Source organism: Panicum virgatum, chromosome 2K (genome assembly GCF_016808335.1).
Source record: "Panicum virgatum strain AP13 chromosome 2K, P.virgatum_v5, whole genome shotgun sequence".
In the NCBI taxonomy this organism is placed as follows: domain Eukaryota; kingdom Viridiplantae; phylum Streptophyta; class Magnoliopsida; order Poales; family Poaceae; genus Panicum; species Panicum virgatum.
In genome coordinates this window covers 28,741,682-28,763,066 of record NC_053137.1, presented here as the reverse complement: position 1 = coordinate 28,763,066, position 21,385 = coordinate 28,741,682, and the positions used below count along the sequence as shown (strand labels likewise).

At 46.1% G+C, this 21,385-nt stretch overlaps 1 protein-coding gene and 1 non-coding gene across 2 annotated transcripts; one reads left to right on the top strand and one right to left on the bottom strand.

Moving 5' to 3' along the window:
- Positions 1-1,301: 1,301 nt before the first annotated feature.
- LOC120696416 lies at positions 1,302-1,410 on the bottom strand. Its single transcript, XR_005684187.1, has one exon. It is a non-coding gene; the product is annotated as a small nucleolar RNA R71 (small nucleolar RNA).
- Positions 1,409-19,097, top strand: LOC120695218. The gene is made up of 2 exons (XM_039978514.1): positions 1,409-1,543; positions 18,762-19,097. The coding sequence occupies exons 1-2, from the start codon at positions 1,409-1,411 to the stop codon at positions 19,095-19,097; spliced, it is 471 nt and encodes a 156-aa protein (XP_039834448.1).
- The last annotated feature ends 2,288 nt before the right edge of the window (positions 19,098-21,385 follow it).

Genomic DNA, 21,385 nt, shown 5'->3' with positions numbered 1-21,385 from the left:
TAGCGTACTCCCCGACGTTCGGGTTTGGTGTAGGAGTTCATGCAAAGAGGTAATGGGACTGGATGTACTCCGGTGCGGGACCTTCGCCCCGCTATCCCATTTTCCTAGTACCTGCAGTCCTAACCATGATCTAACATGACCCCAGCTTTGGATAGAAGCACTAGGACACCTAACCTAGCCTAAGCTCCAGCTAACTTGACGTAGGATAGAGTAGTTCTTTGTTTTATAGTTTCTCTCCTTTATTCCTTCCTCTTGGAGTGTGGATGTGTGCTGTGTCGCATTACCCTTGCTTATTCTTTATCTGTACTTACCCCTGTTAGAGTATTGCCTATTGCTTGAGGCACAATTTCATGGTTAATGTTGAGTACAATACCTTTGCCGCTGCCATCCTTTGGGACACAAATAAATGACGGTACCCTTACTCTCCGGGTGAAATGCTACAATGGTATATCCGTGCGCTTGCAGATTCATCTGTAATCGTATTGATTATACCACGAGAGTGGCACCCCTTGGGTGCAGTTGCTAGGATGGGTTCGGCTTCCTCATTTTTAGTGATTGCACTAAGGACTACCAACAGGCATTTCTGGCGCTGTTGCTAAGGATTAACCATTCCTAGTGATCGCGCTAAGAAATGTCAACAAGCATTTTTTGCGCCGTTGCCGGGGATGGCATGTGAACAAAGATATTGTGCTGATATTAACTTAGACCTTGTACTCGGGATATAGTCTTTACTCTTTCAGACTAATGTCACTTTATGTCTTCTTTTATTTTTTATTTGAAAATAAGACAGGGGTAGTGTATGACCGGTTTCTCCCTGTTGGAAAACTACACGAACAATCCAGAGAGGCTCTTGAGAAGGGCACGACCTCGCATCGTTCCTCCTCTCGCTATCCTCCCGGCACAGAAACCCATTTCGGAAGCACCACTCGTTCTTGAGGCTATGGCTAAAAAGACTCTCCGCGAGTTCTCCGTCCCCTCCACCGACAATGTGGCCACTGGCCCCAACATCAATGTCGGGGACGTGAACTTCGAGCTCAAATCAAGCCTCATCAATATGGTGCAGGCTAGCCCATTCTGTGGCAAGCCAAACGAGGATGCAAATGCACATTTGCAGAATTTTCTGGAGCTCTGCGACACCGTTGTCATACGGGGTGTCGCCGCCGACATTGTCAAGCTTCGTCTGTTTCCCTTTTCCCCCCTGGGGAAGGCGAAATAGTGGTTCTATAAAGAAAAGGACATCGACACCTGGGCCAAATGCTCCAAGGCGTTCCTCGCAAAATTCTTCCCGTTGGGCAAAACAAATGCCCTGCGCAGGAAAATATCAAGTTTCCAGCAGACGGGGATGGAATCCATCCCAGAAGCTTGGGAGAGACTGCAAGAATACATTCTAGCCTGTCCTCATCACGGCATGGATGAGTGGCTCATCCTGCAAAGCTTCTACAACGGGCTCACAACAACATCTCGAGCCAATGTTGATCCTGCTGCTGGAGGAGCCTTCCTCGACCTGACTATCGCCAAAGTAAAAGAATTGGTCGAGAAGATGGTATCCAATCAGAGGTGGAGCGATGAACGAGTCCAACCCCGTACAAAAGGTATGCATACCGTCAAAGAGACAGATATGATTGCCGCAAAGCTAGACCTCCTAATCAAGAAGATGGAGGAAGGAAGCAAACAGCCGATCCATGCTCCCGTTTACGCCATGGGATCGCACTTCACGTGCGAAGTCTGCGGTAATTATGGACATTCGGGGAATGATTGCCCCGAAACCCATGAAGACTGCGCATACCTCAACAACGACAACAACAACAGGTAACGTCCACCACAAGGAGGCCTGGGGTGGAACCAGCCACGTCCACCTTTTCAGGGAGGCGCATACCTTGTTGTTGTTGTTGTTGTTGAGGTAGGCGCAGTCTTCACGGGTTTTAGGGCAGTCGTTCCCCGAATGTCCATCGTTACCACAGATTCCGCACAAAACAACGGGTACCGTCCACAACAAGGAGGCCAGGGGTGGAACCAGCCACGTCCACCTTTTCAAGGAGGTAATAATTACAACTCTTCTTTTAATTCGAATTTCAATTCAAACCAACCTCCCTTGAGAGAACTTGTTCTTGGCCAAGTTAAAATCAATGAAAATATAAATAAAAAGCTTTTGGCCAATGACAAATCCCTGGAAAGTTTAAATGTCAAGCTTGAAACTTTGTCTTCAACTCTTAAAAACCAGTTAAGTTTCAACAAAATAATCGAAACCCAGCTTGCACAAATTGATGCTTCGTTACCTGCTTTTGAGAGCGGGAAGATCCCAGGGCAACCCGAGTCTCCCGTTGAAAATGTCAGCATGGTGTCTATCGGATGGGATAAATCATCCCGGAGGCCACCACGCAATAACCATGCAGGTAGGTACTATCCCCCAAGGAATGACGTTTGGGATGTCATGGTGGCAGCAGTGCAAGAGGATCCAGGGGTCCCCATGATTAGCTGCTCGATCTACATCAAACACTTTGAGCGATGCCTATGCGATCTGGGGGCAAGCGTGAATGTAATGCCCAAGGTAATATATCAAGCACTAGAATATCCTGCTCTTTCCCCCAACAACTATGCTCGTACAACTTGCAGATTCAACCATTCGGTATCCCGAAGGGATAGCCGAACATGTTTTTGTATGAGTATGAGACTCCTTCATCCTTGCCGACTTTGTGGTAATGGATATGGAGGGCGACCTCGGAGGCAACCTCATACTTGGGCAAACTTTTCTAAGGTCTGCCAAGGCAAGGATCGATGTCGAAAAGGGAGAAATCTGTTTCCGTGTCCGAAGAGAGGATATGTTTTTCAGGTTCAAAAAGCAGGAAGAGTAGCGCTTCATGATCCAACAAGACAGTAAAGGGCAAGCACTCTGGGGTGCACCAGAACACCAGCCAGAACAACGACCCTCCACACCTAAAAGAAAGAAGAAGGAAAAGAAGGTGTGGTGGAAGCTCGAGAGTTCAGCCACGTCCAGTTCTCCAGGACGAGCCGACGGATGGTAAGAACGATGGAGAAAAGTCGTACACGTCGGACTTTAAACGACGCGCCCTTGCCAAAGGTAAATTGGTATTTATCTCATGTTTGTTTCATCTGCTTTTCAACATTTTCTTTGCACCTTATTTGTTTTTCTACACTGCATGCTGGAATTTTTTCTAGCACTTTTCCCTTTTTAAAAAAAATACCAAAAATATTTTTTGAGTTTTTAATCCTTTCGGAAAAATAATGTAGACATCTTTTCGAGCAAACTTTTGGCCATGCACCATATTTTCAAAGAACTTAACCGTTGAGGAAGCACCAGGCCGAAGGGGGGCACTAGGGGGCCCACCCTGGGGCCGGCCGACCCCATAGGTCGGCCGACCCAGGGCCAACGGCTCCTGGGCCCCACCTTCTCCAATGGCTCCATAGCCATTGTGGCTTGCCTCTCCTCTGGTGCATGCGCCATCTTCTCTTTAAATAGGGGCCGAGAGGGGTGTTGAGCTCTCTCATACTCACACACTCACTCACACTCCCTCTCACACATTCTTGCTCGGGTTTGCATTGGATTTTGGCTCAAGTTTGGTTTCAAGAAATCTCTCTCTCTCATTTCTTTACTGCAAGATTGATCACATATTTGGAGGAACAACTCTCGGGTAAGAATTTCATTTTGATTTCGCTAACATAACCCGAACCGAGTTGTTCTCGTTCGTTCTTGTTCGCTCTTGTTGCAAGCATGAAGGGTGTAGGTCGGAAACTTTCCGGAGCTATCAAGAAAATGACAGGGTCAAGCTCATCACGTTCACAGGGTGGGACGAGCTCCCGTCATTCCCCCGAACCTACACCAACACCGATCACGATGGACTATGAGCAAGACGAACAAGAGGAACAAATAGAGAAGCAAGCTGAAGAACCGCAAGCCGAGGACATGGAAATAGATGAAGATGATGCACCGTACCTCGACTTGCAAGACGACCGCGAGCGTCAAGCCTACGTCATGATCAAGAATCGAAGCTTTCGTCATACCAAAGCCTTCGATCCGGACCTTCTCGAAAAAACAGGTATGGATGTTGACTTCGCTCGTGTTTGGCATGCGGTTGGATGGGATGGTTTTGTGCCCGTTGAGGAGAATGGTTCTTGTCTCCTCACCATCCAGTTTCTTTGCACTCTTCGGGAGGTGGATGATGGTGTTTCTTTCCGACTTTTTGGAGTTGAACGCTATTTTAATTGGAGAAATTTCAGTCACCTCCTTGGTTTGAGCGTGCGCTTGCAGATTTCCCTTGCAAAAGCTTGCCACGGTTTTGATCGACATGAGTTTTGGGGGTTTGATTTCGGGTCAAGTTGTTCATGGCAAGTTTGCACCTCGGTGCAATGACATTCAAAATCCGACTCTTCGTTTGATGCACAAGTGGGTGGCTATCACTCTCTTCCCAAGATATGATCCACGACCAGTGCAGAACGATGAGTTGATGATATTATACGCCATGGTCAACAAAATCCGAATCTCCCCCGCACAAGCAATGGTTAAGCAATGGCTCACAAATTTTTGGATGACGGGTCCTATTGAATGCAATTCTTTGGTTACCCGCATCGCATCAAACATGGGAATCTTAGATGGGAACCCCATTCCCTTCATTGAGGAGCCCCGCGTTATGATCGATGAGGCATACTTGGTTCAAGGCCACATGCTCAAGAAAGGCCCGGATGACTCCTTGATTTTCTTTTCGCTTGGTTATGCAAATGAAATCCCGTTGCCAAATGCGGGGTATCATTTGTATAACTACCATTCGCTAACCATCCCTCTTGTTCCACAAGAGGAGAGCCGCCAGCATAGTGTTTCTGGTCTTCCTGGCAGGGTTACAAGAAGCAGGGCCAGAAGAGAGGAATTCATGCAGCAGCAACCTCAGCCTCAACCATAGCAATATGAGGCTGGAGGTTCATCATGGCAGAGTGTCAGCTCCACTGAGCGGGCACTGCAGGTCTCAGGGCACCGGTCAACCAGTTCCAGCTCCAGCGGACCCCGCGATGTACAGCTTCGTCCAGAAGTTTTTGCCACTCTGACTCGGCAGATAGGCGAGCTGAACATGCGCACCATCAACATCGATGAGTCGCTGGGCCAGACATCGAGTCAACACAAAACTGGCAGCGATAAACAGGCAAAAGGATCCGCAACCTGGAGCAGCAACAGTAACAATCCCAGGAGGAGTGGAGGGCCTACTAACATTGGGTTGGGTTTAATCCCAACCAGCAGTAGTGAGCGTGAAGCTAGCTTGGGGGAGGACCCCCATGAGAGGTACCTTGTATCAAACTCTACCTTTACCGCTTTCCAAAACCTTGCATGAAACCAAACAAAAATTTGCAAAATTCTAAAAGTCCATAAAAATTTGCATAACTAAAATCAAATAAAAATTAGCAAAACCCATAAAAAACCAAAAATATTTACTTGCTTTCCAGTATGTGTAGTAAGCATGTGTAGTTTTTCCTTGTTGAGATGATGAATAGTTCCTCTATTAGTTCCTTTCATATGCCAGTTACAACCTTGTGCTCTCCCTAAGTTCTGAGTTTGGTGGATAGATGTTCAAACCTTAAGCTTGAAACTTGTGGGTAGCGAAAAGCAGAATTCGAATCTAGGTTGTTGTGGGTTATGATATGTCTGAAAAGAGTTGCTATGATCTTCTCCTATGTGATGCTTGATACTCGGAGTATTTCTTTTCAAAAATACAAAAATAAAATAAAGTTCATCGGTGATATGCAATTCCCATCCAAAGCCAAATGAGTTACAAGTTTGAAAAGCCTTTTCTACTTATACAACTTGTCTTCTCATTGAGCTTTGTCAAATTGTTGTGACCCTTTGTGAGAATCACTTCACACGCCCATGATCAAGATCACGTACACATCCACTCACATAATATACTTCTACACCTAGAAGATAGCAAGTACATCCGCCATCCATCCACAAATAAAACTCCAAGATGTGCCATGTTTATCTCTCTCCAAAGTTATCATCATAATGTATGGGCTATACAAAAAGAAATAAAAGATGCATACCCAAAGAAGGTATGCCACATGCCCACAAGGCATGTCAAAAAAAAAGAGAAAAGATGCATACCCAAAGAAGGTATGCCACACACCCACAAGGTGTGTCAAAAAAAAGAGAGTGAGAAAAAAGAAAATATAGCCCATACCAAAAAACATTACAAGGGAAAGAGAATTCATATAAAGGAGTTCTCATCCATCATCCACCAAAAATATACACACACTTGAACATCTTGAGCAAGGTTGGCATCATATCCTCCATACCTACAGATCCACAAAAAAAGAAACCATTAGAAGTAGGGTGGAAAAAGAAAGGAGCATAAAAAAAAGGGCCTTGGTAAGGAATGAATCACATTTGAGCGATCCGAGAGATCACCCGAGGAACTTACAAATTTCTTTTTTAAAAAAAACTTTATAAAACCTCTGGATTTGTAACACCCTAATTTAAATTTCAGCAATTTATAATAAATTTAATTGGTTTTATTTAATTTTCTAAGGTTTATTGTGTTAGACTTGCATTTAATCTAAAATTTTGTTCCTTAAGTAATTAAAATTTTATCATAGGTTTAAATTTTGGTGTTGCATTCATGCTGGTGCATAGTTTTAATTATTTGAGTGTGGTTTGAATTCAAATTTGTATTTGAATTCAAACTTTGTTTGAATTACAAATAGAAAAGAGAGAGTAAATAGAAATAGAAAAGAAGAAAACCCAACAAACCCCAAACCCAACAGCAGCCCAAACCCCGCTCGCGGCCCAGCTTGCCTCCTCCCGCGCTCAGCCCGCGAGGCACCAGGCCCAGCACAGCGGCCCGTTCCCTCCGCACGTGCGACACCCGCTCACGCGCGAGCGCAAGCCCATCCGCCAGCAGCTCACCGCGCGCCACTGACCGCCCGGGCCCGTGCGTCAGCGCCTTCCTCTTCCTCCCACATCCGCCGCTGACGCACCGGCTGCCCCGCAATCCCCGCCGGGATCACGACGGGCGCACCCCCCCAAGATCCCCGGCGCCTTCTTTAAACCCCCGCGGACCCCCTGCTCCTCCTCCTACGCACTAGCGCCCCCATCAAACCCTAGCTGCAAGCCTAGCACACCGCCACCACCCCTCTCCGCCGCGCAGACCTCCCTGCGCCGCCGCAGACCGGCCACGCCACCACCTCCCAGGTCTTGCAAACCACCGCAACCGCCCCGCCTCGACGTCCAGAAGCTCTCCGAGCCACCTGATCGAAGAATCGCCCCGAGCTTCCTCGGAATCGCGCCCGAGCCCCAACTCCGGTAAATTCTAGATTCACCAGAATTACTCGTCGCCGGTGACTTTTGGCCCGCCCTGACCAACCTTCCAACCTCGCAGGCACACCCCTCATCGATCCGCGCCGCCAAGACGTCCGGAGGCCCCTTGCTTCGACCTGTCTCCGACCCCGTCCGAGCGCCGCCGCCCGGGCCTCATCGCCGGCCCCCTCTGCGCCGCATCTCCGCCCGTTTCCAAGCTCGGTGAGCTCCCCTAGCCCCTGCCGTTCTCTTACTCTAGTTGTAGTAGCCGTGGCATTCTCTAGGCCCCAGCGAGCCGCACGCCGGCGGGCTCTGTTGCGCCGAGCCGCCCCCACCGCCGCGCGCCCCTCCCCGTACCCTGCAGCGCCCCGCCAAGTGCCCCAGTGGCTTACTCATGCCACGGGCATGCTCCAGAGCCCAGCCGCGACCCAAATCAGCCACGGGAAGGCCGAATTCGGCTTTCTTCGGCGCTGCGCCACCGCGGGAGTTCGCCGCCGGCGCGTTCCGCCGCCGCCCGCACGCCCAAACCTTCTGAACCGCCCGATCTAAACCCGACGCCTCTGATTAGATCTAGAACACATCAAACCTGACCCCTCCGATCGAGATCCAATGACCTAGATCCAAGGATACCGGTTCAGCCTGTCCTTTTTTCTAAAGAGACCCCCGGTTTTGTTAATATCAACCCGCACTCCTTTGTAGTTCAAAAGTAATTACAGATCGGCCCATATATTTACACGGACCCCCCTGAGTTTCTTTAAAATAAAACCCGCCATCCAGCCTGGTAGATTTTGCATGTTAACCCCTGGATCTAAGGTTTAATTATGTTTAGGTCCTCAGTTTTTGCCCAGAAACCCCCTGGAACTCCAGTTTTCTTACAAATAGGTCCCTGGATCTTGTTTTTAGCCTAGAATATGTGTTTTAGCTCCGTTTTAGGCGTTCTTTATGTCCACGCGATCGTTGTAACACGTAGAATAGTTTTAGACTAGTTTAGTGTGCTGTTTTTATGTATTGATGTATTGTTTCTTAGTTTTTGTTAGTGTTTTCTTGTATGCTTATTATTGTGCATTGTTTTGGCCATGTGTTCGTGAGTAGACGTTGATCCATCTGAGAAGCCCCAGTACCAGTACCCGGAGCAGCCGTCTTTTGACCAGTTTGAGCAGCAGCAGGAGCAATACGAGGAAGGTAAGTATAACATGAACAACCTATCACTTTTAATACATTTTCATACTGCATTTTAATACTGTATGCCTATAAGGATTTCCTAGCCACTTTATATCCTTTATATATATCTTTTGGGTTGCATTTTGGTTAGTTGTGCTAGGTGCCGCGCTATAACACATAATGGTCCTTTTTAATTAATTTGATTAATGGTATATGCAACTTAATTCTGAGAGTGGCCCTCTGTGTGGCTTGAGTGGCTCACTCCTCATTAAAATTGGTTTTGTTAGAAACATGGTTTAGGGGGCCAGCACAGTGCTTACTGCTGGGTTGGCCACTCTCCATAAGGACCGGTTCATAGAGCGACAACCTGGGACAACAGCGCTACCACAAGACTGGAATGGGACGGTCTTGGCTTACTAATTAGGTCATTTTGGTTCGGGAGTAACTTACCTGCGGGGCAAGAGGGGAGTCGAGCTTCAATGGTCCCTACGCTACGAGGCTGGTCTGTGTTGTTTTGTACCCCCTCGAGGTGGGCCCCATCGTTGCATTGACTGAATCCTTAGCGGTTACACCTTACCAACGTGTCCTTTGTAACGGCCTCGTAGTGAGTTTGCTAGTCATCTCCCCTAAGGAAGTGTGATGAACAACTAGCGTAGCTCACGACTTGTGGGTAAAGATGTGTAACCTCTGCAGAGTGTAAAACTGGTATACTAGCCGTGCTCACGGTTTTGAACGGCCCAAATCCTCCTTTTGATTAGTGGGGTTATCTTCCTTTAATGAGGCAGGTTTCCCCGGGTGGCTTGGTTCGGTTTGGTTCTCAGTAGTAACATGATAAATTCTGATTAATTACTATGTAACTGGGTTAATGGTAATTCATCAAAACTCGTAGTAAATAGCTTTAATAAAATTTTGCTAACACTTAAAAGCTAATGCAGTCAGTCAGCCAACCTAGAGCCTCATAGTTTGTGTTATACTTGTTGAGTACAAGTTGTGTACTCACTCTTGCCTCTTCTCTACTTTTTCCTCTTGGCTACGCTACTGCTGCTCAGATCCTGCCGACACGAGGGAGTTCGCTCAGCGCTACCGGGACTACGAGGACTTCTAGGCGTTCGTCTCCCAGTCGACATCCCTGTGGCGCCCTGCTCAGCTTCGGAGAGCTTTTACCGTATTTGTACTTCGCTTCCACTGTATCAGACATTTTTGTCATTCATGTAATAAATAACTTTCGTATTCACTTTATTATATATTTTTACGTGATATGTGCTGTGATATACTGTTCATTCTGTTGTATATACGTGTGACTTGATCCTGGCACGTATATGATTGCTCGGTTTATGTCCTTTTATAAACCGGGTGTTACAGGATTGACGGTTGAACAAAGGAGTGGTAAGTGGTACTCTACAAGCCGTTCTGACCCTCAACCGCCAAAGATGAGGATGATGCTATAAGCCCCACAGGAGTAAGGTAAAAGGTGCGAACAAGGCCATCTTATTTAGAATAAAGGTAAGAACACTCGGTTGTGCCTTGGGCATAAGTCAGGAATGCGATATTGTAGCAACTCCTGATCAACAACCTAAGTCTAAAACATTGCTCGGGACGAGCAAAGGGCTAGCTTGGGGGAGTTGTTGATGGTGCTTAAGTGCCTTTTTCACCAGTCAACTATACTCAATAATAAAGGAAAACTGCATGCCTTACTCGCATCTTTGTATCACTAACCTTGCTCCACAGTTGTTTTCGAGTTTTGTACATTTCAGATGAGCAGGAGCGGAATAAAACGAAAACACGCAACAGACGCCATACAACCACACAGAATATCGCGTTCGGCGTCACCCACTTACAAGGAGGGCCCATCAGGCAGAGCAAACGGGCGCGCCACGCATAATGCATACAAGGAATGATATCAGGGCCCACATGTCAGCCTGCCAGAGAAGGATAAGGACGAGAGGCGGCCAGGTGGGGCCGGCCGATCCCTGGGTCGGCCGAACCTGGCCGGCCTCTCGTCCAGGTGCATTTCAAGGAGGAGTCGGCCCCAAGTCTCCTGATTACCTTCTATAAGTGCATTTGGCGGGAACCGACCTCCACTAGTATAAATAGGGCCCCCTCTCATCCCTCACACACACACACACACACTTCATTCCATTCTCTCCAAGAAGGCTGTCCTCTCTCTTGCTCTCTTAGCTAGGTAGTGGAGCTAGGCTAGTTCTCTTTAGCGAGCAAGTTGTCCTCGGTCGTTGAGCAATCCTCGGCTCCTAGTATGGCTTTGTATCCGACTTGTCAGACTTCTATTCATAATATAGAGTTTTGCCATGGTTGCTTTACTATCTTGATAGTTTATCAATCCATGATTAGTTCGTTCATAAGTTATGCTATGGTCTTGGTTAGGCCAGATGATCCGGGTACGGATAGAGGTTCGTTGTGCTTTCGGGCTTGCTCTAGTGTTTTACTCATCCATCCGAAGGGTGGGAGACCTGGGGGCACTAGAGTAGTGACTTCATACACGAGCGTGGTGCTCGGGTATGCGGGATTCTTCGGATATGACCGTGCTCTAAGGTGTGACTGGGGTAGACGGCAGGTGGTGACAGCCCTGTCCGTCGGGCGTAACAGCGGTGTCACGTTTAGCGTACTCCCCGATGTTCGGGTTCGGTGTAGGAGTTCGTGCAAAGAGGTAACAGGACTGGATGTACTCCGGTGTGGGACCTTCTCCCCGCTATCCCATTTTTCTGGCACCTGTAGTCCTAACCATGATCTAACATGACCCCAGCTTTGGATAGAAGCACTAGGACACCTAGCCTAGTCTAAGCTCCAGCTGACTTGACGTAGGATAGAGTAGTTCTTTGTTTTATAGTTTCTCTCCTTTATTCCTTCCTCTTGGAGTGTGGATGTGTGCTGTGTCGCATTACCCTTGCTTATTCTTTATATGTACTTACCCCTGTTAGAGTATTGCCTATTGCTTGAGGCACAATGTCATAATTAATGTTGAGTACAATACCTTTGCCGCTGCCGTCCTTTGGGACACAAATAAATGACGATACCCTTACTCTCCGGGTGAAATGCTACAACAGTATATCCCTTGTGGATCCATCTATAATCGTATTGATTATACCACGAGAGTGGCACCCCTTGGGTGCAGTTGCTAGGATGGGTTCGGCGCCCTCATTTCTAGTGATTACACTAAGGACTGCCAACAGGCATTTCTAGCGCTGTTGCTAAGGATTAACCATCTTCTGTCAGGTTCTGGATAACTCTCGTTGTAGGCGGAGCGAGACACACCGATCCGGCTTCAGATCCTAAGACCCGAATCCAGCAATCTTAGCACTACAACTCCTCTGGTTATCAACCGTGTCACAACCCGGTTGACCTTGCCATGAAGGCTAATCCCTGCAAGCGCAACGAAGAACACAAGCAAGAACTTGAAAGAACTCAGCTCAATTGAAGTGACTCTGCAGATGAAAGATTAATCTCAAAGATGGGGTTTCACAAACCGACACGGCGGCGAAACTGTTCTCGACAGAATAATCTAAGCAAAACCTGAGTAACCTAATGATGGCTGCTGTGTATATAGAAGAGAGAGGCTAGGGGGCAGCCAAGGGGGTGGCCGGGCAACCCTAGGGAGTACAAGGCCTTCGGGCCCAAAAACTGGCGTCGCTGCATCCAGGCAGATTCTGGTCATCATGTTGTTTCGACCATTCCCATCGACTCCGAGCGTATTTTGATATGGGATCAGTTGGGTTGGAAATCTTATCTCCTTAGCTTTCCAACGATATATAGAACGCCCAAAACGGAGCCCATATGTGGCCTGGGCGTCCGTTTTCGTGAGGCCTGCTCCTGCAGTCCGAACCGGACTCGCGAATAAATCGGACTTCAATGTGGATTGGGCTTTGAACTCTATCTTCTCTTGGGCCTTGGTCATATGCGTATTGGTCATCTCCTCATCATTCTCCCCTTCTTGGTTTTGAGTCATCCTCGACTCAAAATCGCTGATGCTTGCGGAAGTAGTTGTTCCCATTCTTGACATGATCCTGCGTTGCTCCCCTTCTTGAAATTGAACCTGTTGTGACAAAACAAACAAAGAAGAACAAGAGGAACTCTGCGTGATAGGATTAATCTTAAAATAGCCCACTTTTTCATCAAATTGTTGCACAGCAAAAGGAGATTTCAGATTTGAACATATATAAACACGATGCACCATGTACTCTCCTTTACAATTATAATTGCCAATAAAGTGATATGTACATCGAGATAACCATGGCAATCCAACACATTTAAATTTATCCTCCAAACTACTAAGTTCACACAAAGTATCAAACTCTATATAACCCAAAGTATTTAAAGAAGACAACAATGTCCTTTCATCCTTTTCTATAGCAATTGGAATCAAATATTTATTTTTAGCATAAGTCTTTGGTTCCAAAATAAAAGGATCAGTTTCCTTCACAAGTTGTGGCACAGGGATAAACATAGAACTATCACACAACTCTTCTTTATCACAAAATTTAGTAGAATATTTATCATGTGACAAAGTCAATTCAGATTTGGTGTCCACTAAATGTTGCTCTATTATAGCATGAGTGGTGGACAATTTCAGCACATCAAGAGAGCTCTTACCTGAGACAATTACCTGTTCCTTCTCTATCACCTTGTCTTCTGTTTTAGATACATGCTGCAAAATATTAGGTCCAACAGAAGACAAAGCGATATCTTTAATTTGTACAAAATCAGATTTAGAGGAAGGCACTGTAACATCTGAAATAATCCATTCTTTTCTAAAAGGCTCATTCTTTCTTCTCTCTGCTCTTTCAAGATCGGCTTCTAAAATTTCAGTTGCGGTCATAGATTTAAGTGTAATTTTTCTTCTATTGTAGTTGAAAGAATATCTATTAGCAACCTTTTTATGTACCACATCATTTATATTAATCCATGGTGTTCCTAGCAATAATTGACATGCTTGCATGGGTACTATATCAAAATCAGCACTACTCTTGTAAAAACCAATGCTAAATTCAATATGTGCAATTTCAGTTACCTTAATCTTATCGTAAGAATTTACCCATTGCATGTAGTATGGATGTGGATGTGGCTTTGTGGTCAGACCAAGCTTCTCGACCAGCTCTAAGCTTGCAAGGTTGTTGCAAGTCTCACCATCAATGATGACTCGGCAACGTCGTTCCATCACGGCAAAGAAAGTCTGGAACAAATTGTTGAATTGATTTTGCTCCACTTTCTCCATTTGAGAACTCAACACTCGTTGAGCAATCTCAGTGTTTCCTGACATTGTTAGTAAGTAGACAAGAGAAAACACAAAAGGTTATCCCTATCAACTACTATATGTGGATGTGGATGGTGGAAACACAATCTCGCACGTCTTACCAAGCTCTTACAAGTGTTCTTACCAATGCAAAGCAGAGGATGGTACAACCGGTGGCTGGTTCGTGATACCTGTGAGGAAGTGGTACCAAGATTGCAAGATCCTCTGGGTGTACTGATCTGAAGTAATATGTGGAGCTTCGGGGGGATTTATTTAGTAGCAAGGATTAGCACAATTGAAAATCAGATAGCAAAAATTGAATAAATATCCAAAGTACTTATCAATGTTGCTGGCCTAAACGTGTTCCTAGAACTAGTTCAAGCAAGCAAGCGACATATACCAAGCACAAAGGACACAAAAGGATCCAAGCACTTCTGATTTTTTTCTTTTTTTTGTGCGGCTCTTTTTTATGCACTTGCCTTTTTCTTTCTTTCTTTTTCTATTCAAAAGTGCCACAAGAGCAAGAGACAACTCCACACTATCACAAAATTGTTGTCTGTAAATTACAGATTTGCTACACAAACTTATATAGGCTGTTTGACAAATTTAGAGACCCCAAACACGAAAACTTACAACACGAAAGTTGTAGATCCCCCTTTTATCTTTCTTTGCAATATATGGAAAGTCTCTTTTGGATAAAGGAAGTAGAAGATATTGACCCCGAAATACAGACTACTCAGAAATTTCTGGGTAACCAACAGATTGGCTTCCAATACAGATTAGGCGCAGATAACTACGTTTTCTGGAATTCTCACAATTGATTAAGTTGTAGATAATTTCACAAGCTTTCCAGAAAGTACTAGAACACAAAAATCCGAGTTCATATGCGAGAGATATCAACAAAATACCGAACTGGACAGAAACAAGTCCGAACCGGACGTGATGACGGGATGGAAAAGGACACGGTGACACGATGCAAAACTCAAACCAATCTAAGAACTCGATCTAAACCAGCAACAAGACCATGACTATGGACACAAACTCAATGATGCGGACTCCGATATCAAAATATGCAATGGCTTAAAAGGGCTAATGGGATGGGAAAACAGCACGAACACAAAATTTTCTAGGGCTTTTTGGTGGACTGTGGGACAATGGTGAAATTGATGAAACTAAAGATAGATGTGAAACCTGACAGTAAACCTAATGCTCTGATACCAAATAATGGGGACGTGGGTTCCCGATCTTCTGTCAGGTTCTGGATAACTCTCGTTGTAGGCGGAGCGAGACACACCGATCCGGCTTCAGATCCTAAGACCCGAATCCAGCAATCTTAGCACCACAACTCCTCTGGTTATCAACTGTGTCACAACCCGGTTGACCTCGCCAAGAAGGCTAATCCCTGCAAGCGCAACGAAGAACACAAGCAAGAACTTGAAAGAACGCAGCTCAATTGAAGTGACTCTGCAGATGAAAGATTAATCTCAAAGATGGGGTTTCACAAACCGACACGGCGGCGAAACTATTCTCGACAGAATAATCTAAGAAAAACCCGAGTAACCTAATGACGGCTGCTGTGTATATAGAAGAGAGAGGCTAGGGGGCGGCCAAGGGGGTGGCCGGGCAACCCTAGGGAGTACAAGGCCTTCGGGCCCAAAAACTGGCGTCGCTGCATCCAGGCAGATTCTGGTCATCATGTTGTTTCGACCATTCCCATCGACTCCGAGCGTATTTTGATATGGGATCAGTTGGGTTGGAAATCTTATCTCCTTAGCTTTCCAACGATATATAGAACGCCCAAAACGGAGCCCGTATGTGGCCTGGGCGTCCGTTTTCGTGAGGCCTACTCCTGTAGTCCGAACCGGACTCGCGAATAAATCGGACTTCAATGTGGATTGGGCTTTGAACTCTATCTTCGCTTGGGCCTTGGTCATATGCGTATTTGTCATCTCCTCATCACAATACCTTTGCCGCTGCTGTCCTTTGGGACACAAATAAATGATGATACCCTTACTCTCCGGGTGAAATGCTACAACAGTATATCCCTTGTGGATCCATCTATAATCGTATTGATTATACCACGAGAGTGGCACCCCTTGGGTGCAGTTGCTAGGATGGGTTCGGCGCCCTCATTTCTAGTGATTGCACTAAGGACTGCCAACAGGCATTTCTGGCGCTGTTGCTAAGGATTAACCATTCCTAGTGATCGCGCTATGAAATGTCAACAGTCACAGCCTTTTATAATCACATAGTTGGAGTAAACATCATTTCTGCCTCCTTCGCTTCTGATTATTTGGGTGAAAGACATGTTACTCCAACCATGAAATCCCTTAGAATTGGACCGCACTCCATTGTAAAAGGGATTGGGATTATGCAAGATGTGCCGGTGTGGCACATGAAAACGGAGATCGCTCTAGACTTTCATATCTTCGAAGTCCAAGACTTCGACATCTTGATAGGGAATCCCGTAGAAAAACTTTTCCTAGACATTTCTACTCTAGGAAGGATTGACATGTCACTTGGGGGAAAAGCTTACTCCTTGCCTATCGACCCAGCCAAGATTTCCATGGCCGAATCTATCCCCCAAGAAGACCCATTTGAGGAAGTAATGGAAGTCATGCCAGAAGATGACTCTAAGCCCACCTTAGAACGAAATGCTGAACTCTTCATACAAGAAGAGGACGAATTAGAGGAACAACTCGAACTGCCTATCCACGAGAAGCCAACATGACCTCCAATAGAACTAAAAGTCCTTCTCGACGGCCTTCGCTATGCTTTCATCAATGGTGACACACAAACTCCTATCATCATTAGCAGTCACCTTTCCGACGAGGAAATGGCTAAACTTTTAGCCGTATTAGCAAAGCATAGATCCGTCTTTGGCTATTCACTCGAGGACCTAAAAGGGATCAGTCCTACCCTTTGCACTCATCGTATCCCTATCGACTCTACCTACACACCTTCTAGGGAGCCTTAGCGTAGGCTAAACAATACGATGAGAGATGTCGTTAAGAAAGAGGTCCTTAAGCTCTTGCACACCGGGATCATTTATCCCGTGCCACATAGCGAGTGGGTAAGCCTGGTACAAGTTGTACCAAAGAAGGGAGGTATGACGATCGTTCAGAACAGCAAGAATGAACTCATACCTCAAAGACCTATCACGTGGTGGAGGATGTGCATAGACTATCGGAAACTTAACTCGGCCACAAAGAAAGACCACTTTCCGCTGCCCTTCATTGACGAAATGTTAGAGCGGTTGGCCAAGCATTCTTTCTTCTGTTTCCTTGATGGGTATTCTGGTTATCACCAAATTCCCATCCACCCTGATGATCAAAGCAAGACCATGTTTACTTGCCCATACGGAACCTATGCTTATCGGAGGATGTCTTTCGGGCTATGTAATGCTCCCGCGTCATTTCAGCGGTGCATGATGTCTATCTTTTCAGACATGATCGAGGAAATCATGGAAGTTTTCATGGACGATTTCTCCGTCTATGGAAAAACTTTTGATCATTGTCTCAAAAATTTAGACAGGGTCTTGCAGCGATGCCAAGAAAAGGACCTAGTGCTAAATTGGGAAAAATGTCATCTCATGGTCCGCGAAGGCATCGTCCTTGGACACCTTGTGTCCGAGAGGGGCATTGAGGTGGACAAAGCCAAAATTGACGTTATAGAACGTCTCCCACCTCCAGTTAACGTCAAGGGAATCCGTAGCTTCTTGGGTCATGCGGGGTTCTATCGCCATTTCATTAAATACTTTTCTCAGATCGCTAGACCCCTTACAAACCTTTTAGCTAAGGATGCGCCCTTCGAGTTCACGGATGAGTGCCTTCATGCCTTTGAAATCCTAAAAAAGGCACTCATCTCGGCTCCAATCATTCAACCCCCAGATTGGAGCCTCCCGTTCGAAATAATGTGTGATGCCAGTGACTATGCCGTTGGTGCGGTCTTAGGCCAAACCAAAGATAAAAAGCATCATGCTATTGCTTATGCTAGCAAAACAAGGACAGGAGCACAGTTAAATTATGCCACTACCGAAAAAGAGCCCCTCGTAGTTGTTTTTGCTATTGATAAGTTTAGATCATACTTGGTTGGAGCAAAGGTTATTGTTTATACTGACCATGCAGCTTTGAAATATTTGCTCACCAAGAAAGATGCTAAGCCCCGTTTGATTCGGTGGATCTCTTACTCCAGGAATTTGACCTTGAAATAAAAGATAAAAAGGGAGTAGAGAATACTGTAGCCGATCATTTGACGCGTATGCAAGTTACTAACCTACAGGAACCACCAATCAATGACTTCCTACGCAACGACATGCTGCTCACGGTGATGGACTCCAACCCATGGTACGCAAACATTGTGAATTTCATGGTTGCAAGTTATGTACCATCTGGGGAAAACAAGAAAAAGATGATCTTCGAGAGCAGACGTCACCTTTGGGATCCACCATACCTGTACAGGGTGTGTATGGATGGATTATTGAGGAGATGTGTCCCTACAGCAGAAGGGGTGAAGATCATAGAAAAGTGCCATACTGCAGTGTATGGAGGCCACTTTGGAGCTTTCAGAACACAAGCAAAAATCTGGCAAAGTGGTTTCTTCTGGCCAACAATGTATGAAGACACCAGAGAATTTATTCGAAGGTGCCGAAGATGCCAGCTGCAGGGAAGCATCACTGCTCGCAATGCAATGCCCCTCACATACAATCTCCAAGTTGAAATGTTCGACATCTCGGGGTATTGACTTCATGGGGCCATTCCTAAAGTCCCATGATTGTGAGTACATCCTGGTTGCTGTGGACTACGTTTCCAAGTGGGTGGAAGCGTTACCCTACCAAGCTGCAGACACCAAGCATGCGAGGAAGATGTTCATGAAATCATCTTCCCTCGTTTCGGAACACCAAGGATGGTTATAAGTGACGGGGGGTCCCATTTCATCGACAAGACCTTCCGTCGTTTCCTAAAAGAACTTGGCGCAAGAAACAATATTGCTACACCCTACCACCCTCAGACTAGTGGACAGGCAGAAACTTCTAACAAACAAATCAAGAATATTTTGCAGAAGACAGTGAATGAGATGGGTAAAGGATGGAAGAATATGCTGCCTGATGCACTCTGGGCGTACAGAATAGCATATAAGACCCCCATCGGCATGTCACCATATCAACTAGTCTACGGGAAGACGTGTCATCTCCCAATTGAGCTTGAGCATAGGGCCCACTGGGCCATTAAGAAATGGAACATGGACTACAAGCTCGCTGGGAGGAATAGACAAATGCAACTGGCAGAGTTTGAGGAATGGAGAGAAAAGGTGTACCATAGTGCCAAGATATACAAGGATCGTACCAAAAAATGGCACGACGAGAGGATCAAGCCCAAGGAGTTCAAGCCAGGGTGACAAGGTACTAATGTTTAATTCCAGGGTGAAACTCTTCGGAGAAGGAAAAGATCGCAGCAAGTGGAAGGGCCCGTACACCATCGTCAACACATCTTCACACGGGGCAATCACACTTCAGGATGATGATGGTGAGTACTTCAAGGCAAATGGCCATCGGCTTAAACTTTTCTATGAACCTTTCAGACCCGGCGAAGTTTTCGATGAAATTAAGTTAGTAGATTTCGATTCTACACATCTTCTACCTAGAGATGAAGCCCATGCACTACCTGATCACCTAGCCCACGACCTTAGAAGCCCATACAAAGAATCTGAGGCCCAGTCGAGCCCAGAGGGGAGCGGCCGAACCTAGGGGTCAGCAGGCCCCACCTCGTAGCCGTTGGAGCTGAACCTTTGAAATTTAAACCCTCCAACGTCCCTTTTCATATTTCCTTGTGTGGAGACGCTGAACTTCGGAAGGTTTGGCACCATTTTGATCCTCTCTTCCCTTTAAATTCATCTCCTCTCCTTCTTCTCATTCATCCAAAGTCCAAGCACTCCACTCTTCCTTAGCCTCTTCTCACCTACAAAGCACAATTACCATGGCCAGAAAATCCATCATCCCGTTCGTTGGGGTCCGAGTCCACGTACGGACTCAATGGCGAGCCATCTCTAGCCAATCAAGTTCTAGCGAGCCCAGCCATAGAAGAAGAGGCAATGCATATTACCACGACACCGCTGGCAATCATGCCGGCGTCAGGGAGGAAGATGGCGCCAAGGGGCGCCGAGGAGGGGGCGGCCGACCCCCTAGTTCGGCCGAACCAGGGAGGAGGCCCCTCGGCCTCCCCTTCGGCACGACGCACCATCAAGAAGTCCACTGCCCAGAGGGGCAGGGGAGGGCGCCCTGGGACTACACAGAGGCCGACGAAGGGCGAACTTCCCCCAAAGGATGTCGCTGTTCGCCTCTTCGCCGATCCGATGCCTCCGATGCCTATGGAGGAAGGGATGCAACACGCCTACACAGTGAAGAACAAAAGCGGCGACGTAGTTTGTCACCATTACACCACCTGGCAACCAACTGGCGGAGCTGTCCTTAGAACTGAAAGCGGTCAAAGATGACCTTGACACTCTCCGCCGTGGCCTTAGCTCCTGATCTCCCACTTGGAGAAGGGTAAAGACATCGCTTAGGTGTGCACCTCCACCAAGCGACAGCGCGCATTTACTTTTCATGCTTAGTTCTTGAGTTTATCTTTGCATCATGTAATAAGCGCCCTTTTTATTTCAATATAATAAAGTTGAACTCCCCGGATTCCAACCCGGCAGAGTTCCTTTTTTTGTGCCTTATTTTGTCTTGAGAAATTTTACAGGCACAGAAACAAGTGTGGGGGGTGCACCTCACAAAATCGCGACACAAAACCGACAAGACCAGCACGCGAAACAGGTGGGCGAGAGGGCCCACTCGACTCCTCCCAGCTCTAGATCATTGGTTTGCGTCTCCAAATCCTTAAACCTCCTTGCATTCATTTAAATTCAATAAATTTCTTCGCAGAAAAAAATCAAAAACTCCTTATGCTTCCAAAGAATAAAACCTTGCATGCATTTTATTCTTAGCTTTCTTTTTAAACCTTGTGAATAAATTCCTATAGGGACCCCATGCTTTCTAAGCAATTGATCAATGAGATATGACTTGGCTTGATGGCATCTCGCTCTTCCTTGCAAAGCACTTGTTTTCTTTTTTCAAAATTAAATAAATATAGCTTGACTCCTCAAATTATCATGAATTCCTACCAAAGCCAAAGACAAGTTTTCATGCCCAACATTCAAATGATGTTTACCTTTGCTTTGAGCTTGTCAAACTCTTCGACCCCTGTTAGAAACTTGTCATGCTCTCTTGATCAAGATCACATACACATGCTATACTTCCACACTGGGAGATAGTCGCCACATCCATCACTCCACAAAAACAAGAACTCTATGACCTTGCCCTCCAAAGCAACTAGGGCTATGCAAAAATAAAATAAAAGATGTCTACCCAAAGAAGGTAGACCACATACTCATGGAGTATGTCAGTAAAAAAAAGATGCATACCCAAAGAAGTTATGCCACATGCTTGCAAAGGCATGTCAAAAAATGTGTTGATAGCCCACTTTGGAAATAAATAAAAAGGGAGAAAGAGTCATGCAAAATAGTTCATCCATGAATCACCAAAAAAAACTAGTCCACACACTTGCACAACTTGATCAAGTTGTATGACTCATTTCTGCTCGGATCTTGTTTTTGACTTAGCAATACAAGCAAGGCAAACATGCCTC